The 12,591-nt window shown below is 50.8% G+C and overlaps 5 protein-coding genes across 5 annotated transcripts; 2 read left to right on the plus strand and 3 right to left on the minus strand.

Annotated features, from left to right (window-relative positions):
• Positions 1–227: 227 nt before the first annotated feature.
• Positions 228–1,908, minus strand: KD926_010993 (cytochrome P450; the record flags this gene model as incomplete). Its single annotated transcript, XM_053095968.1, has 4 exons — positions 228–390; positions 449–615; positions 668–1,774; positions 1,831–1,908. 4 exons carry the CDS (start codon positions 1,906–1,908, stop codon positions 228–230), a joined length of 1,515 nt encoding a protein of 504 aa, XP_052959802.1.
• Positions 1,909–3,576: 1,668 nt separating this feature from the next.
• Positions 3,577–5,457, minus strand: KD926_010994 (lysophospholipase family protein; the record flags this gene model as incomplete). The annotated part of the gene is made up of 1 exon (XM_053095969.1): positions 3,577–5,457. One exon carries the CDS (start codon positions 5,455–5,457, stop codon positions 3,577–3,579), a length of 1,881 nt encoding a protein of 626 aa, XP_052959803.1.
• A 2,043-nt stretch (positions 5,458–7,500) lies between these two features.
• KD926_010995 (uncharacterized protein) lies at positions 7,501–7,892 on the plus strand (the record flags this gene model as incomplete). The annotated part of the gene is made up of 3 exons (XM_053095970.1): positions 7,501–7,636; positions 7,689–7,803; positions 7,862–7,892. The coding sequence occupies 3 exons, from the start codon at positions 7,501–7,503 to the stop codon at positions 7,890–7,892; spliced, it is 282 nt and encodes a 93-aa protein (XP_052959804.1).
• Positions 7,893–7,983: 91 nt separating this feature from the next.
• On the minus strand, positions 7,984–10,425 carry KD926_010996 (LipA and NB-ARC domain protein; the record flags this gene model as incomplete). The annotated part of the gene is made up of 6 exons (XM_053095971.1): positions 7,984–9,489; positions 9,545–9,856; positions 9,909–9,971; positions 10,018–10,261; positions 10,308–10,375; positions 10,423–10,425. 6 exons carry the CDS (start codon positions 10,423–10,425, stop codon positions 7,984–7,986), a joined length of 2,196 nt encoding a protein of 731 aa, XP_052959805.1.
• Positions 10,426–11,293: 868 nt separating this feature from the next.
• On the plus strand, positions 11,294–11,967 carry KD926_010997 (uncharacterized protein; the record flags this gene model as incomplete). Its single annotated transcript, XM_053095972.1, has 4 exons — positions 11,294–11,569; positions 11,622–11,707; positions 11,759–11,812; positions 11,865–11,967. The coding sequence occupies 4 exons, from the start codon at positions 11,294–11,296 to the stop codon at positions 11,965–11,967; spliced, it is 519 nt and encodes a 172-aa protein (XP_052959806.1).
• Positions 11,968–12,591: the final 624 nt, after the last annotated feature.

The raw sequence follows: 12,591 nt of genomic DNA on the forward strand, positions 1-12,591 counted from the left end.
CATTGTTATGTCTGCACGCAATAGAATATCACATTATCCTTCTCCATGCTCATTTACTATCCCTGAGCAAAGATGAATTCCCTCGCGAGAGACCTGGTCAAACTCATATTCGTATCAACGTGTACCTTGTATTAGGCATAATATTGGTGGGACCCGAAATGAGTAGAATAGACATTCACGGTACCTATTTTCATTTTTTGTCACCTTTCCACCAAATTCGCTGGCCCTTATTCTCGTGGAACTCTTGACCTAAGAATGACATGAAGGGCTGGCTTGCTCCAAAGAATAAAGTTCGCCTGGTTTTCCCAGGCCACACCGGGGTCATGCAGCTGCATGTCAAAGTTGAATATCACACGAGCAAGGATGCTACGCATTTCAACGTACGCCAAACTACCGCAACATTAGCAACAGATCTCCAGGACAAACAATATCATAGAATCAAACATACTTGCGTCCGATACAGTTCCGAGGCCCAAAACTAAACGGCTGAAGGACCGTTTTGCTATCATTCTCAAATCGAGGATCGTCGAGAAATCGCTCCGGAATGAAGCTTCCAGGGTCGGTAAAGTTGGAAGCAGAATGATACGCGGCCATTTGTGAGACAGAGACAATTGTCTTTGTTCGTGTCAGCTGTGAAAATGGATCGTCATCGATATACAACACTCACCCCTGGCGGCACCCACGTCCCGGCGATCGTGTCGCCCTGCGCGTCTACAATCCGTGGCAATCCGACCGAGACTGGAGGATACATGCGCAGAGCCTCGTTTATCACGGCATTAAGATAGCTTAGCCTGTTGCAAGACGCCAGTGTGATCTGGCTGTCGGAATTGAACGCGCTGCGGACTTCATCCTGCAATTTGCCCAGCACCCGGGGTGTCTTCAGAAGGTAATAGGTAGCCCCCGAAAGCAATGTCGCAGTGGTCTCTGACCCAGCCACGACGAGAGTACTGGCGTTTGACTGCAGTTCGCCGAAGCTCATACCCTTCTCGGTGTTGTGGTGCTTCAAAATGTGACTAAAGAAGTCGGGCCTTTCATTTGAGCTCTCCAGTCGATCCTCCACTTTCTTCTTGGTGGTGGCCAGATGCCACTCCCTACCCTCAGCGACCTTCTTTGGGATAAACATTTGGAGTAACACCTTGAGCGAGGGGAATCGCCGAAACACATTCGCATAAGCTCCGTACTTGACGTGGTCGACGACAGCAGAGACCCACTGATGATACTTCGAATTCTGTAGACAGCCGAATGGCTTTCCGAAGGTCAGGTCACCGATGATATCGAACGTGGTAAAGTTATACCACGGCACCATATCAACCGGTTTACCGCCACTGGCTTGCTCATGGAGTCGCTGGATCAGCAGATCAATGTATCCCTTAATGATGGGCTCTTGTCCGCGCAGCGAGGCCTCGGAGAACGCATGCGACAGAAGTCTCCGGAAACGAGAATGATCCACATCGTTGGACTGAATGATGGTCGGAAGACCGTTCGGAGGAGGCGGGAAGACTCGCATGTCCTTTTGCTTCTGCCCGTGTCCAATCCGGGTACCGTAGATGGCCTTCCAGGCATCACCGTTGGTGAAAGCCAGCTCGTCGGGCGCTATGCGAACCACCTCGCCGTACTCATCGTGCAGGGCCTTGAGCATTTGGGCTAATCGACCGTCTACGACGGCTCGCAGGTATGGGATACGAGATGCAGCAAAGCGCTTGGGGCCCGGGAATCGTGCAAGAGGATGAAAATAGATGTTATAAATTGTCAGTGCGCCCAGGTAGAAGACCCCCTAGTCAGAACTCTTGGTCAGCAGAATTTATCCAAGGATATTGAACATGGTCTTACCAGCGCGATGGCCAGTCCGGGCACCATCACTGCAGCGCGCCATCCTCCCGGAACTAGATCATGTAGAGAATCGACCATAGTGACAAGCCACTTGCCAGGTTATGGCAAGACAAAGAACTGTTGTTGCGAGTGTGCGATCTTCAACGCGGTTTCTCGTTTTCGTCGGCTACTTATACCCCTCCATGGAGAGAGCTGCACCGGAACTACACCATACGCCAATGCCAGCTCGCTAGAACATAAGCCATTTGGGCCGAGTGGGTCATGATCAACATCTCTGGCATTACCCCGCGTACTAAGTCGTCATATCCAGTCGGTATATGGCATCAGTGCGACGATCGGTCGGTGTGACGACCTCTAGGGCATAATTGATGCATCACGGCAGGTAAGGAGGTAAAGCGTATGCGCACTGCTGCCGATTTCCCGTGTCCACGTCGAGGCCTTGTGAAGAGTTTTACTGCATAAGACTTCATAACCCACATGTCCGGCATTTCCTGCACAGATCGAAGTGGTGGTTAATTAATCGGAGACCGACGGGACGGTGCCTCAGTGGCACAGTGCCTCCTACCTACCTAGGTGCATCTCAGCGAGAGTCGCCGGGGAAATCCTGGCCGACCCCCAAGGAAGCATTTGGCAGGCGCTGGACTCCTGACAAGTTCACTCCAACCAATATACTCCGTGGCTCAGGTCGGATCCTCCGGACCGTAATCCGGTCATCTTCCAAGCATCCTTGAAAGCTTGGCTTCTAAACAAATACATTGATTGGCGGACAGACGAGCCTATTTTTATTCACGTCGACTGCGTTCTATGTTTAATTTTTGGTGTATAAATCTTGCACTCTTCGAAGACTCAGAATAGGACATATCTAAGGGCCAACTCGGCGTTAAAATAGACAAGCGATCAAGACAACGCCGTGGCGGTTTTTCAGGTCTATATGACACGTCCATCTCCTTTCCAGGGAATGTCCAAGCAGAATAACAACCTAGAAAGAAGAGATTAATCAGGAATCTAGCGAACGGTCACAGAGGGAATCAGTCAGATTAGCACGCCTGTTGCGTAAACAAAACACGGTTGTTTCGGGGGGCATTCCCGCGGCCCTTTTTTCTTTTTTTTTCTTCTCGATTTTATTGTTGATTTATTTGAGTTTGATTTGACTTTCTTTAGTAACTAGAGCGGAGGTCTGTGAAACTTGTCTTTGCTCTCATGTTGTGCGCCCGGTCGGAATATATTTGCTACATGGAGATTTGACAGCTGATTTACCCGTCACCGAAAGGGATTCCTAAAGATCATGTAATCCAAGCTCTGTTTGTTTTATTTCTTTTTTATTTTTCAAATCGCTTTCGTTTTCGATTTTTTCGCTATTGGTGCAAAGCCAGGAGCATCGAATAACGGCCAGAGACCCAGCGGCAGCCTATCCCTTCCCCAAGGAGTAATTATGGAGCAAGACAGGCCTTGCAGATCAGCCGAAAGGAACCAGACTTCGTCGATATTCATAGTTCAGGTAATCTCGGTATTATTTAGCGAAGAGACATCCGTTGTACATAAAATCGGGCTTCTGTACTATGGACCGTTACAAAGATGCATCAACTCTCCTCGCAACTGATAAGGTGAGAAACAAAGGTAGTTAAGATAAGTTACTATATGTACACCAAAAGAAAGTCATGTCTATGTAAAAAAGAAATAGTAAATCGAAGTACAGCAAAGAAAATAAAGAGGCCAGCCAGCCAACCAATCATCCAAGAACATTCCCTACATAGTCATAAAGAACAGCATTGCCAGGGCAATCACCGCGGCGGTGCGGTTCATCTGCTCGCGAGTGGCCGCAGACTCGGAGGACTCGATCTGCAACTCGGGCTTGTAGTCGGCAGGAGTCGAGCTATCGACGGTACCGTTCCAGCAGTAGTTCTTGAAGCAGGTGTTGCAGATCTCGGGCAACTTGGTGTCGGTGCGCTCGGCGGAGCGAGAGAGAATGGCACAGCCCACGCACGAGGGCCATTCGGCGTCAACGCTGGAGTTACCGCGAGTGACGACATTGTAGCCGTTCAGGATGATGTTGTCGCGCTCTTCGTCGCTGTACTCCATCTTGTAGGTGGAGGCATTGGAGGCGTAGTTGTAAGGGGAGTTGGGCAGGTAGACGACCAAGGGGGCAGGACCAGTCATGTTCTTAGAGTCGCAGCCGAAGAAGGTCGGGCGCTTGTTCAAGCCGAGGTTGATGAAGGTATTCTTGTCGGGAACCGCGGGGAAGACGGTGCCATTGCCGATACCAGTGCTGTTCAAGCTACGCTCGTAGGTGTGTACCAGCGACGATCCGTCGGGCCAGCTGTTGGTATCGGCGGACGAGTCGACAGCGAAGATGACGTCCACATGACGGCTGGGCTGGATCAAGGGGTGCAGGGGAACGTTCTGTCCGTCCTCGCCGCCGTCGACGACGTCAAGGTCGCGGGTCTTCGAGTAGGCATGGGTGGCGTTGCGGTAACGATAGAATGGGTTGGGCGAGTAAACGGCGATATCCTCGTCGCTCTTGTCGAGCTTCTTAAGGATCTTCATGACCGTCTCCTTCACAAAGTCGGGGACATCGGTGTTGTTAAGTCGCAGGAGGCCCTGGTTGAAGAGAGACGAGGAGGTTCCCATAACGAAGCCGGCGTTGTCGAATCCGCGCACACATTTCTCGTCCTTTGGCAGCTCGCCGTTCTCGAAGCGCGATCCGAGAAATTCCAGCGGCGCGAACCCATAGATGGAGGGATCGAAGGTGCCGAATTCCCAGGGGTTGAACTCGTACACGGTCGAATTGCTGCCGACAACGAGCTCGCCGGGGTTCCGGCCGTCGGCGACCACGATGGGCATGGGCATCTGGCCCTTCTTGAAGGTGTCCGTCAGAGCGATAGAGGACCAAGTGTAATCGATGCCGCCGTCATTGGAAGAAGAGTTGATGAACTGGTAGGATAGAGCACGACCCCAGTAGTCCGTCAGCGAGGTGTTGTAGCCGGCATCTTGCTTCTTGTCAACGGCCTTGAACAGGTCTTTCCAGTAGCTCGCGGTGCTCAAAATCTGGAGTCCCTTGGAATTGGGACCCTCGAAGATGTTCTTGGAGAAATCCCAAACGCGCTCGTCCGACTGCAGCGCGCTGACCGTGGTGAAGTTGTTGATGACAATCGACCCCAGCAACCACGAGCCACCACTCAGACCAGAAACGTAGGTGGCCGACTGCAGCAGCCCTCCCAGCTGGCCTTCTGCCGTGGCATTGTTCGTGCGACTATCGAAGGCTTTGATAGCGCCGGCACCATTGGTCAGGGCACGATATCCACCACCGGAGACGGCGATACCGATGTTGGGGATGTTGGAGATGTTCTTCGCATGACTGTCGATGTAGGATTTGGCGTCGAACGAGGTGATGTTCAGGCGACCCAGCAGATCTTTCATGGGCTTGAGCGTTTCTTCACGACGAATCTTCAGCCAGTCGGTCTCGTTGGCAGATAATTCGCCGGCGGGCCGAATACTCGGCCGGGTAGACGGACACGTAACGTTATCGGGGGCGTAGCCATCAGGGGCATTCGCAAAGGCACGCGGTATGAGCGAGATAGAGGCGGCGTCGGCCAGGCCAGCCGCCAGGGTGAGAAGGGGGATCTTCATAATGGCGGGAGGTGGGTGTTACGGACAAGGAGACAAGGGACGAATACCCCCTTTTAGGCATCGTGACTATATGTAATATTTTGTTTTTGGGTTTTCTTTTTATTTTGTCATTAGAACTCAGCCCAAGACGGTCCAAGGCTTGGACATCATGAGCCTCGCCAGACTAACGGTCAATAGTGTCGGATCGCGTGGACCAACCGGAAGGAAGGGGAACGTGGAGTCACAGCCCGGTGGAGAGCGAGAGAGTGAAGAACCCCAATCATGGACGGAGTCGGAGTTCGGCAGTGGCATAGGGCTAGCCAGGCAGCATTATTTCGAGAAGTCTAATGGAGAAAAGAGGCAGTTCGCTCTCGTACATTCGTAGTCGTATTGGAGATTTGACATCCGTGGAACAAGGGAGTGGCTGAGTTTGACAGAGAATGAGAGGGGGATATTAGGGCTAACCACTCCGTAGTGTCTAGGCAGCCATCTGTGCCCCCCTTGCATTTGCTTCGTTTATTATTGTCATGGTCAGACAGGGTGGCTGCAGCTGAAATCTCTCGAGTCTGACAATTCACAGGCTCAGGTTCCGGCCCCAAGGCCCCCAAATTAGAAGTTTGGCCGGTGGATCCTCGACACACTTCATTCCTTGGCCCTTTTTTGGCCCATTCTTAGGCTAGAATGCATGCACAAGTAACGCTGAGTCAGTTATGCATCAGTGAGTCTCAATTATGCATCATCAATGGTGTATATCTTATGCTTTTCAGCCCAGGAGGTTGGAATACGAGCACAACATCATTGTTCATTTTTCTCCGGAAACAATCCTATCCAGAGGAACTTAGAATTCCGCCAGACCCGATTGTGGATCCACCAAGGTCCAATTTCCAGACCGTAATATCTTGTCGCCTAGCTGGACCAACGAACGAACGAGCCAGCCAACAAATAAGATGGTGGCTGAGGAACCGTTCGCTTCCCGCGGAGGCCGCTTGTCTATGTCAACCCTGGCTCTAATCACCCTTCTACCTAGCACCCTAGAAGGCGCCGTGAACCCTGGGCGATGAAGTTTGGTTCTCCGCGGCGATCCGGTGTGGCGCTGCCAAAATGTCATGACATCATGATATTTTTAATTCCATACCTAGCCTCTCGCCGAGGCTGTACGGGGTACTTAGGAGTTGCACTGAACGAGGCTTATATCTGGTAGGCTAGCGGCCGAATGTGGGTTATTCGGCCGTAGCATCAAAATCCCATTGTTGGTACTGCTCAAAGCTTGGTCTCTAGAATCGCCTAATAAACGCTCCTGTGGATTTCAGACTATTCGTGAAATCCTAAAGGATCAGCCAGCGGTGAGTCGGAAAATCTGGTATGAATTGTGACTAGCGAGCGTTCAGATTCTTGAACATGGAACCCATCCTTGGACGTAGCAAATAGTTGCTAAGGCAATGACCGAGTTACTGACTTTAGAGAAGGGATCTTAATTTTCCCGTTTTTCAATTACCAGATAGGCAAACGTCCACAGTAGTGGAACCGGAGGGCGTCAGGAACTGTGGTGATCAAATGCTTTGTTTATATATAAGGTAGCTAAAGCTAGTATATCGTTGTATCGCGCGTGTCCATCGAGTCTGTTCACTCTTCAACGTATGGGAAACACATTGTTTGTTAATGCCGTGTTCCGAGTATTGGCCTCAGGTGTCCATCTCGAGAGGAAGTCTATGACATCACCACATTCTATACAATCATGGAGTGCATTTGTTCAGAAGAGCACAATAGATCAAATTGGTGATAATCAAGCCGTAGAAACATCTTATATACAAGGAGGTCTACGTGGTCGATCTATTTTCCCCCTAACGCTCCTGGACCTAATAGATCTTTAGCAGAGAAAGAAGGAACAAGATAAGGGGTCTGAGTCTCTGAGATCATCGACTTCGTCAAATACGAACACCTGAACTCAATCTGTACAACTTACACCATGACTCTGATCATATTTATATCACATTGTTTGTCCCTCTAGTCCCACTGAAGTACTATCTCTATACTGCAATATCTGACTATCCCTTCACTGCAAACATGGACAAACTTTCCGGAATAGCCTCCAAACTCACCGGCAAACACAAGGACGAGTCTGGCGGCAGTGGCGAGTCTGGCGGCAGTGGCGAGTCTGGCGGCAGTGGTAGCAACAACCAAGAGGACCATCTTGATAAGGGTGGGTCTTTCTGCCTCTTGATCAAAATGACATACAATACTAACGAGTGTAGCTCTGGATTCTGCCGAGAGAAAATTTGGTGGCGGAAAGATCGATCCTGATAAGATGCGCGATACCAACGAGAAGATCACAGATACTGCACGCGAGAGATTCGAGGGTGCTACAGGGTATGATGCTAGTATAGCCCGTGCCATGAAGAAAAACGAGGCTAACCCGACGGCGCAGAAAGAAAGTACCAGAGAAGTTTTCCAATTAGTTCGCTGCGCAAATAGGAGTATAATGGTTTATAACTCAGATAGCATAATATAATGAAAACTCTGCACAATCCGACAATGAATATCCGTTTCTCATCGTTGAAATGACTTCAACAATCCCTCCAGTCCTGAACCTCTCTTGGGTGCTAAAATCTGCATGTTCAATTGGCACAACTGGATCGAGTTGAGGACATCCTGCGGCAGCTCAGTGTTCGTTTGCTCACACACGCTAACTAGTCTATCAAAATACTGTTGCGCGTCAACATACCGCTGGCTGGAGAAGTACATGTTCCCCAACAGGCTGAGAGTCGCGTGTACATCAGGATTGCTCGGACCAAGGCGGCGCTCGGCCCAGTCGAGATATCGCCGGAGCCAGGGTGCCGCCATATCGGCGTTGCTGCCATTGGAGCGGTACGAACCCATACCGAACCCACCTTGCATCGCATACATAGTTCCCATGTGCGCGACAATATTGAGCGTCTCGGGGTGGTCATGTCCAAGATATTCCTCCGCGCTGGCCAGGGCGCGGCGGAGGGTTTCTGACGGTTCGGTGATGCTGCTGCTCGCGTTCATCTGGCTGGCCCCAAGAACCCGCAGTCCCCAGATCGTCAAGGGGTGGCGAGGCCCGAGAATGTCATTTATCTCGCGAGATATTTTTGCGATGCCTTTGACTGTCTCCTGCGTCTGCGGGTTGAATCGAGCCGTGAGTCTCTCCGTGTCGCTCTGTGTGTGGTTCGAGACGACCAGCTCGGCCATGCAGAGCACTGACGCAAAGACCTGGATATGATTCTCGCCTAGAAGACTCTGCAGACTGGCCGTTCGTTTTTCAGCCGCGGACACACCCTCTGATTTGCGACCGAGACAGGCGTAGGCGACTGCAAGCCGACGACGGGTCTCCAGGGTGTCGAGGTCGTCCTCGCCGATGGTCATTTGTTGCTTAGCCAGGACGTTAGCACAGACAGACTCTCCTTCTTGGTTCTTGCCCTGATGGCAGAGAATCTCGCCCATGAGACTTTCGGCCTTCATCGTGAGCGGATGTCGCCTGTCGAATATGCGCGCAGTATTGTTCGACACCCACTCGCACCATTCAGCCGCCTTGCTCAGATACTCAGACCGTAGATCAATCTCCGCCAGGTTGTATCCAACCTGAAGTGTGCTGTGATGATCTGGACCCAGCGTACGCAGATGGTCCTGAAACACAGCATACTCAAGATCGCGTGCCTTATCCCACTGCCAATTGTTCTTATGCTCGGCGGCCTGCACCGACCGAGGATCATTGTCTAGGGGCGCAAAAAGCGTACCTACGACTCGTTGGGCCGAAGCAGGCGAACGACTGGGTGGATAAGGCGCACTGCTGTTGAAATGCATTCGCGGTGGAACCGGGGGAGGTCGACGCTCCGCTCTCGACGGTTGGGGAATGTATCCCTGCTCGGCGACGAGGACCTGATCGGCAATTTGTTTGATGTTTCCTTTGATGAGTTTGTACATGGGCCCGCGTGTTCCGACTTTGCACATCTGCGAGTGATCTGCGTCAAGCTTCAGCCGAGTCTCTCGCTGCCCAGGCAGGCCGAGTACGGCAGACTCTTCATCGACAACCAGCTGGCACTTGTCAGTCTCTGTCATCGGGATAGAGAAAAAATATATGGAGACAAACATGACTGATAGATGCGGGCCCTGCACCCCCAAGGATGACCTCCTTTCCCTCGATAAAACTGACGACTTTGTAATCCTCTAGCTGGTGCGAAAATCGGGCGCTCATCTGTCTCGTGAACAGGGAATTATGCTGCAAACAGTCCAACAGGTCATTGCTGGCATGGCCCTTGGAGACGAACTGTGCGACCTTGGCTGCGATCTTACCCAGTTCGACGCCCTTGGTGCCATGATGAGGGCAGCCGAAGAAGACGAGGCCGGAGGTGCCGGTTCGAATGGATGTGTACTTGGGGTCTTCTTGGGCGTTGAGTAGGGCCTGTTCAATCTTCTTAATCTCTCATCTTGGTGCAAGTAAAGTCCAAACTAACCTGTTTGATGACCAACCCGCCTAAACTATGTCCGACGAAGATTATTTTGGGGAGTCGAGCATTCTAAATCTGTCAGCGCTGTCCCGGGACCAAAGAACATCGCCCGTACCAACTGCGGGCTCCTCTCCATATCCAGCAAATTCAATAAAGTGTTCGCATGGTCCCTCACACTTGCCGTGGACATGGCCTGGGGGTTCGCGATGTTGGAATTGTATCCATAGACAAAGACTCGCGCCTGGGGGATGTCATGAGGGAGAAGGTCTCTGGGCCAGAAGGTCCCATTCTGATGCGTCCATGTTTCAAAGGGGTGATCGTTCCGACCGCGAGGGTTGAGTCCATGAACAAACACAAAGCTATTCAGGTCAGCGGGATATCGGAAGCAGAAGGGGAGACATTGACTCGATCTTAGGCTGCTCGGCGGGAGAATAAACCTCCTCTAAGAAGGGAAACTCATGCTCTCCGGCATCCTAAGACACTTAGCATATGAACTTGATGAAACTCGACAGAGACGTACCATAACTGATGCTTGGAGTATCACCACGATGGCGGGTACAAGGAAACACCAGCGCTCTCAGTGAAGATAAGAATGCCAACAACGACGCCATCAGCCGCATGGCCTTCGACCCTCGTACACATCATGTGATGGAGTAATGTGATAAACATGAAAACAACACCAATTCCAATCGGCTCCAATGTCCCTGTCCAGTCCGTATTCAGAGAAGATCATGATGGACACAGGACGGGGCGAGGCGTCGATACGAGGCCGATGGCTTAAACTCACTCTCTGGATTGGCTGTGGAAGCGACACTGCAGGACGTAATGCTTCCTGTTACGCGTGTGCCCGATTATCCCCTGGCTATGTGCCGGAAGATATGAGGCGATTGGATGATCGTGCTTGTCGTGGTCCGGGATTCGGAAATATGTAAACAAGACAGGGGAGATGCGTGGGTCCAACCAGCCAGAGCTTGATAGGCAAATGCCATATTCGCCCTGAGTATACTTACAGTAGTTACCTCTCAATAATAATACTTACTTGAGTGACAGTTTCAGACGCACTCTTCCCCGTGCCCAATGGACTACAAACGTGCCATAATTCGTCAAATAGACATTTTTCGACAGATAGCTCGTTCAGAATCGAGAACCCATGCAGATACTATGCTTGGTTGTATCATGGCTGGCTCTCCTGATGATCAATACTCCGAGAAGTCATGACTTCATGGCTTACTTGAATAGGGTTCGTTTGGCAAAGCTTATAAGCTCCTTGATTCAAGTTGTCAAAGCACCAAACCTCTCATCTTACACATTTCCATGAGTAGCGCCGGCGAATGGAAACATGAACACTGGCATTTCTCTTTTATAACCCGTTATCCGGTGAGTTGACGACCATGGAAAATTTGAACCGCAAGGCGGGAACAGGCTTCCGTCTTTATATCATATGCAAGTCAGACGAATCATCCAAGCGTCAACTCAACCATGGTTCAAAGGCTCAGGGAGCTGTTTCATATATCTTGATTTCACTCAAATCCCATTTTCTCAAGCTCGCACGGAACATGATTCTGGACATCATCTGTAAACTGTTATCAACCATCATGCATGTGACGAAAATCCTGCTCATGCTCTTCAGCTTTGGAGCTATTCGCCCAGTCAGAGATAGTGTCACTGTAAAGCTACCTCCATTTCTCTTTTCTGTCAGCTGCTAACCACGAGGAGCAGGTTAAACTCGACCTGATCGAGGCTCCGGACTGGACCCAGAACATCGGCGACGGATATTGCTTTCACCAGGGCAACAGCCGGACAGGGTGAGTATGGCCTCTCTACGTAGAGAGAGAATGTCATCTAAATATCCCCAGAAAAGCTAGAGGATACGAAGTACGATCGTCCAGCTTCTACTGCTACAGCTGGCCGTAAGTACCTCCGCTTGATAGACTACAGAGCAATGAGACTAAGCTATTCCAGGACCAACCTTTGCGAGGGCGATCCCAATTCACAGATAATGCGGGGGACTGGAAGTTTTTCGCCCGTTGTGAAGGCTATGTCAGTTGCTTGTTGGAAGAACTAAAGGTGGTAAGGGGGGAGGGCGGGCTCATTTTATTACTCCAAGATTCTTTCAGAATGTCAGGTACCTGGAATCTAAGTGTGTTTCTCTAGTCTATCCTCTACCGACACAAAGGTGTAAATCAAGGGCCCTGGCCCGCCACATCGTCCTCTGACTTGGACTTCAAATTTTGCAAGCACGGTGCATGGAATAGAGTCCCCTGACACGCACCCGCTGCCGTTCTGCATCCTACCACAACCCATAGGAGTCCCACAGCCGCACTTAATATCTATAGACATTAGCATGGATCTGAATGACAATGGAAGGACAAAATACCGTGCCAGAAATTTTGAAAAACATGAGATTCGTCTCCGTTCCCAGTAGGATCGTGTTCGCCGCATACACACCCAACGGAAAGGTGAATCCCCACCAACCCATATTAAATGGAAAAGGCGAGCTATAGTAGATTGTAGCGAGTGCGAAGACCAGCCAAATCAGTCCGAACGACCACATGAGCAGGGATAAGAGGAGACCGAAAACATATGCCATGTGTCCGATGAGCGGGTCCAGAGTATTCGATTCTCCCAGCAGTGTTCGAGCTACCTTTCCAAGATACAGAATCCTTTTGTCTGTATTAGCAATGTATTC

The sequence above is a fragment of the Aspergillus affinis genome, assembly GCF_023601865.1.
Source record: "Aspergillus affinis strain CMG 70 chromosome Unknown NODE_8_length_531634_cov_87_933514, whole genome shotgun sequence".
Classification (NCBI taxonomy): Eukaryota; Fungi; Ascomycota; class Eurotiomycetes; order Eurotiales; family Aspergillaceae; genus Aspergillus; species Aspergillus affinis.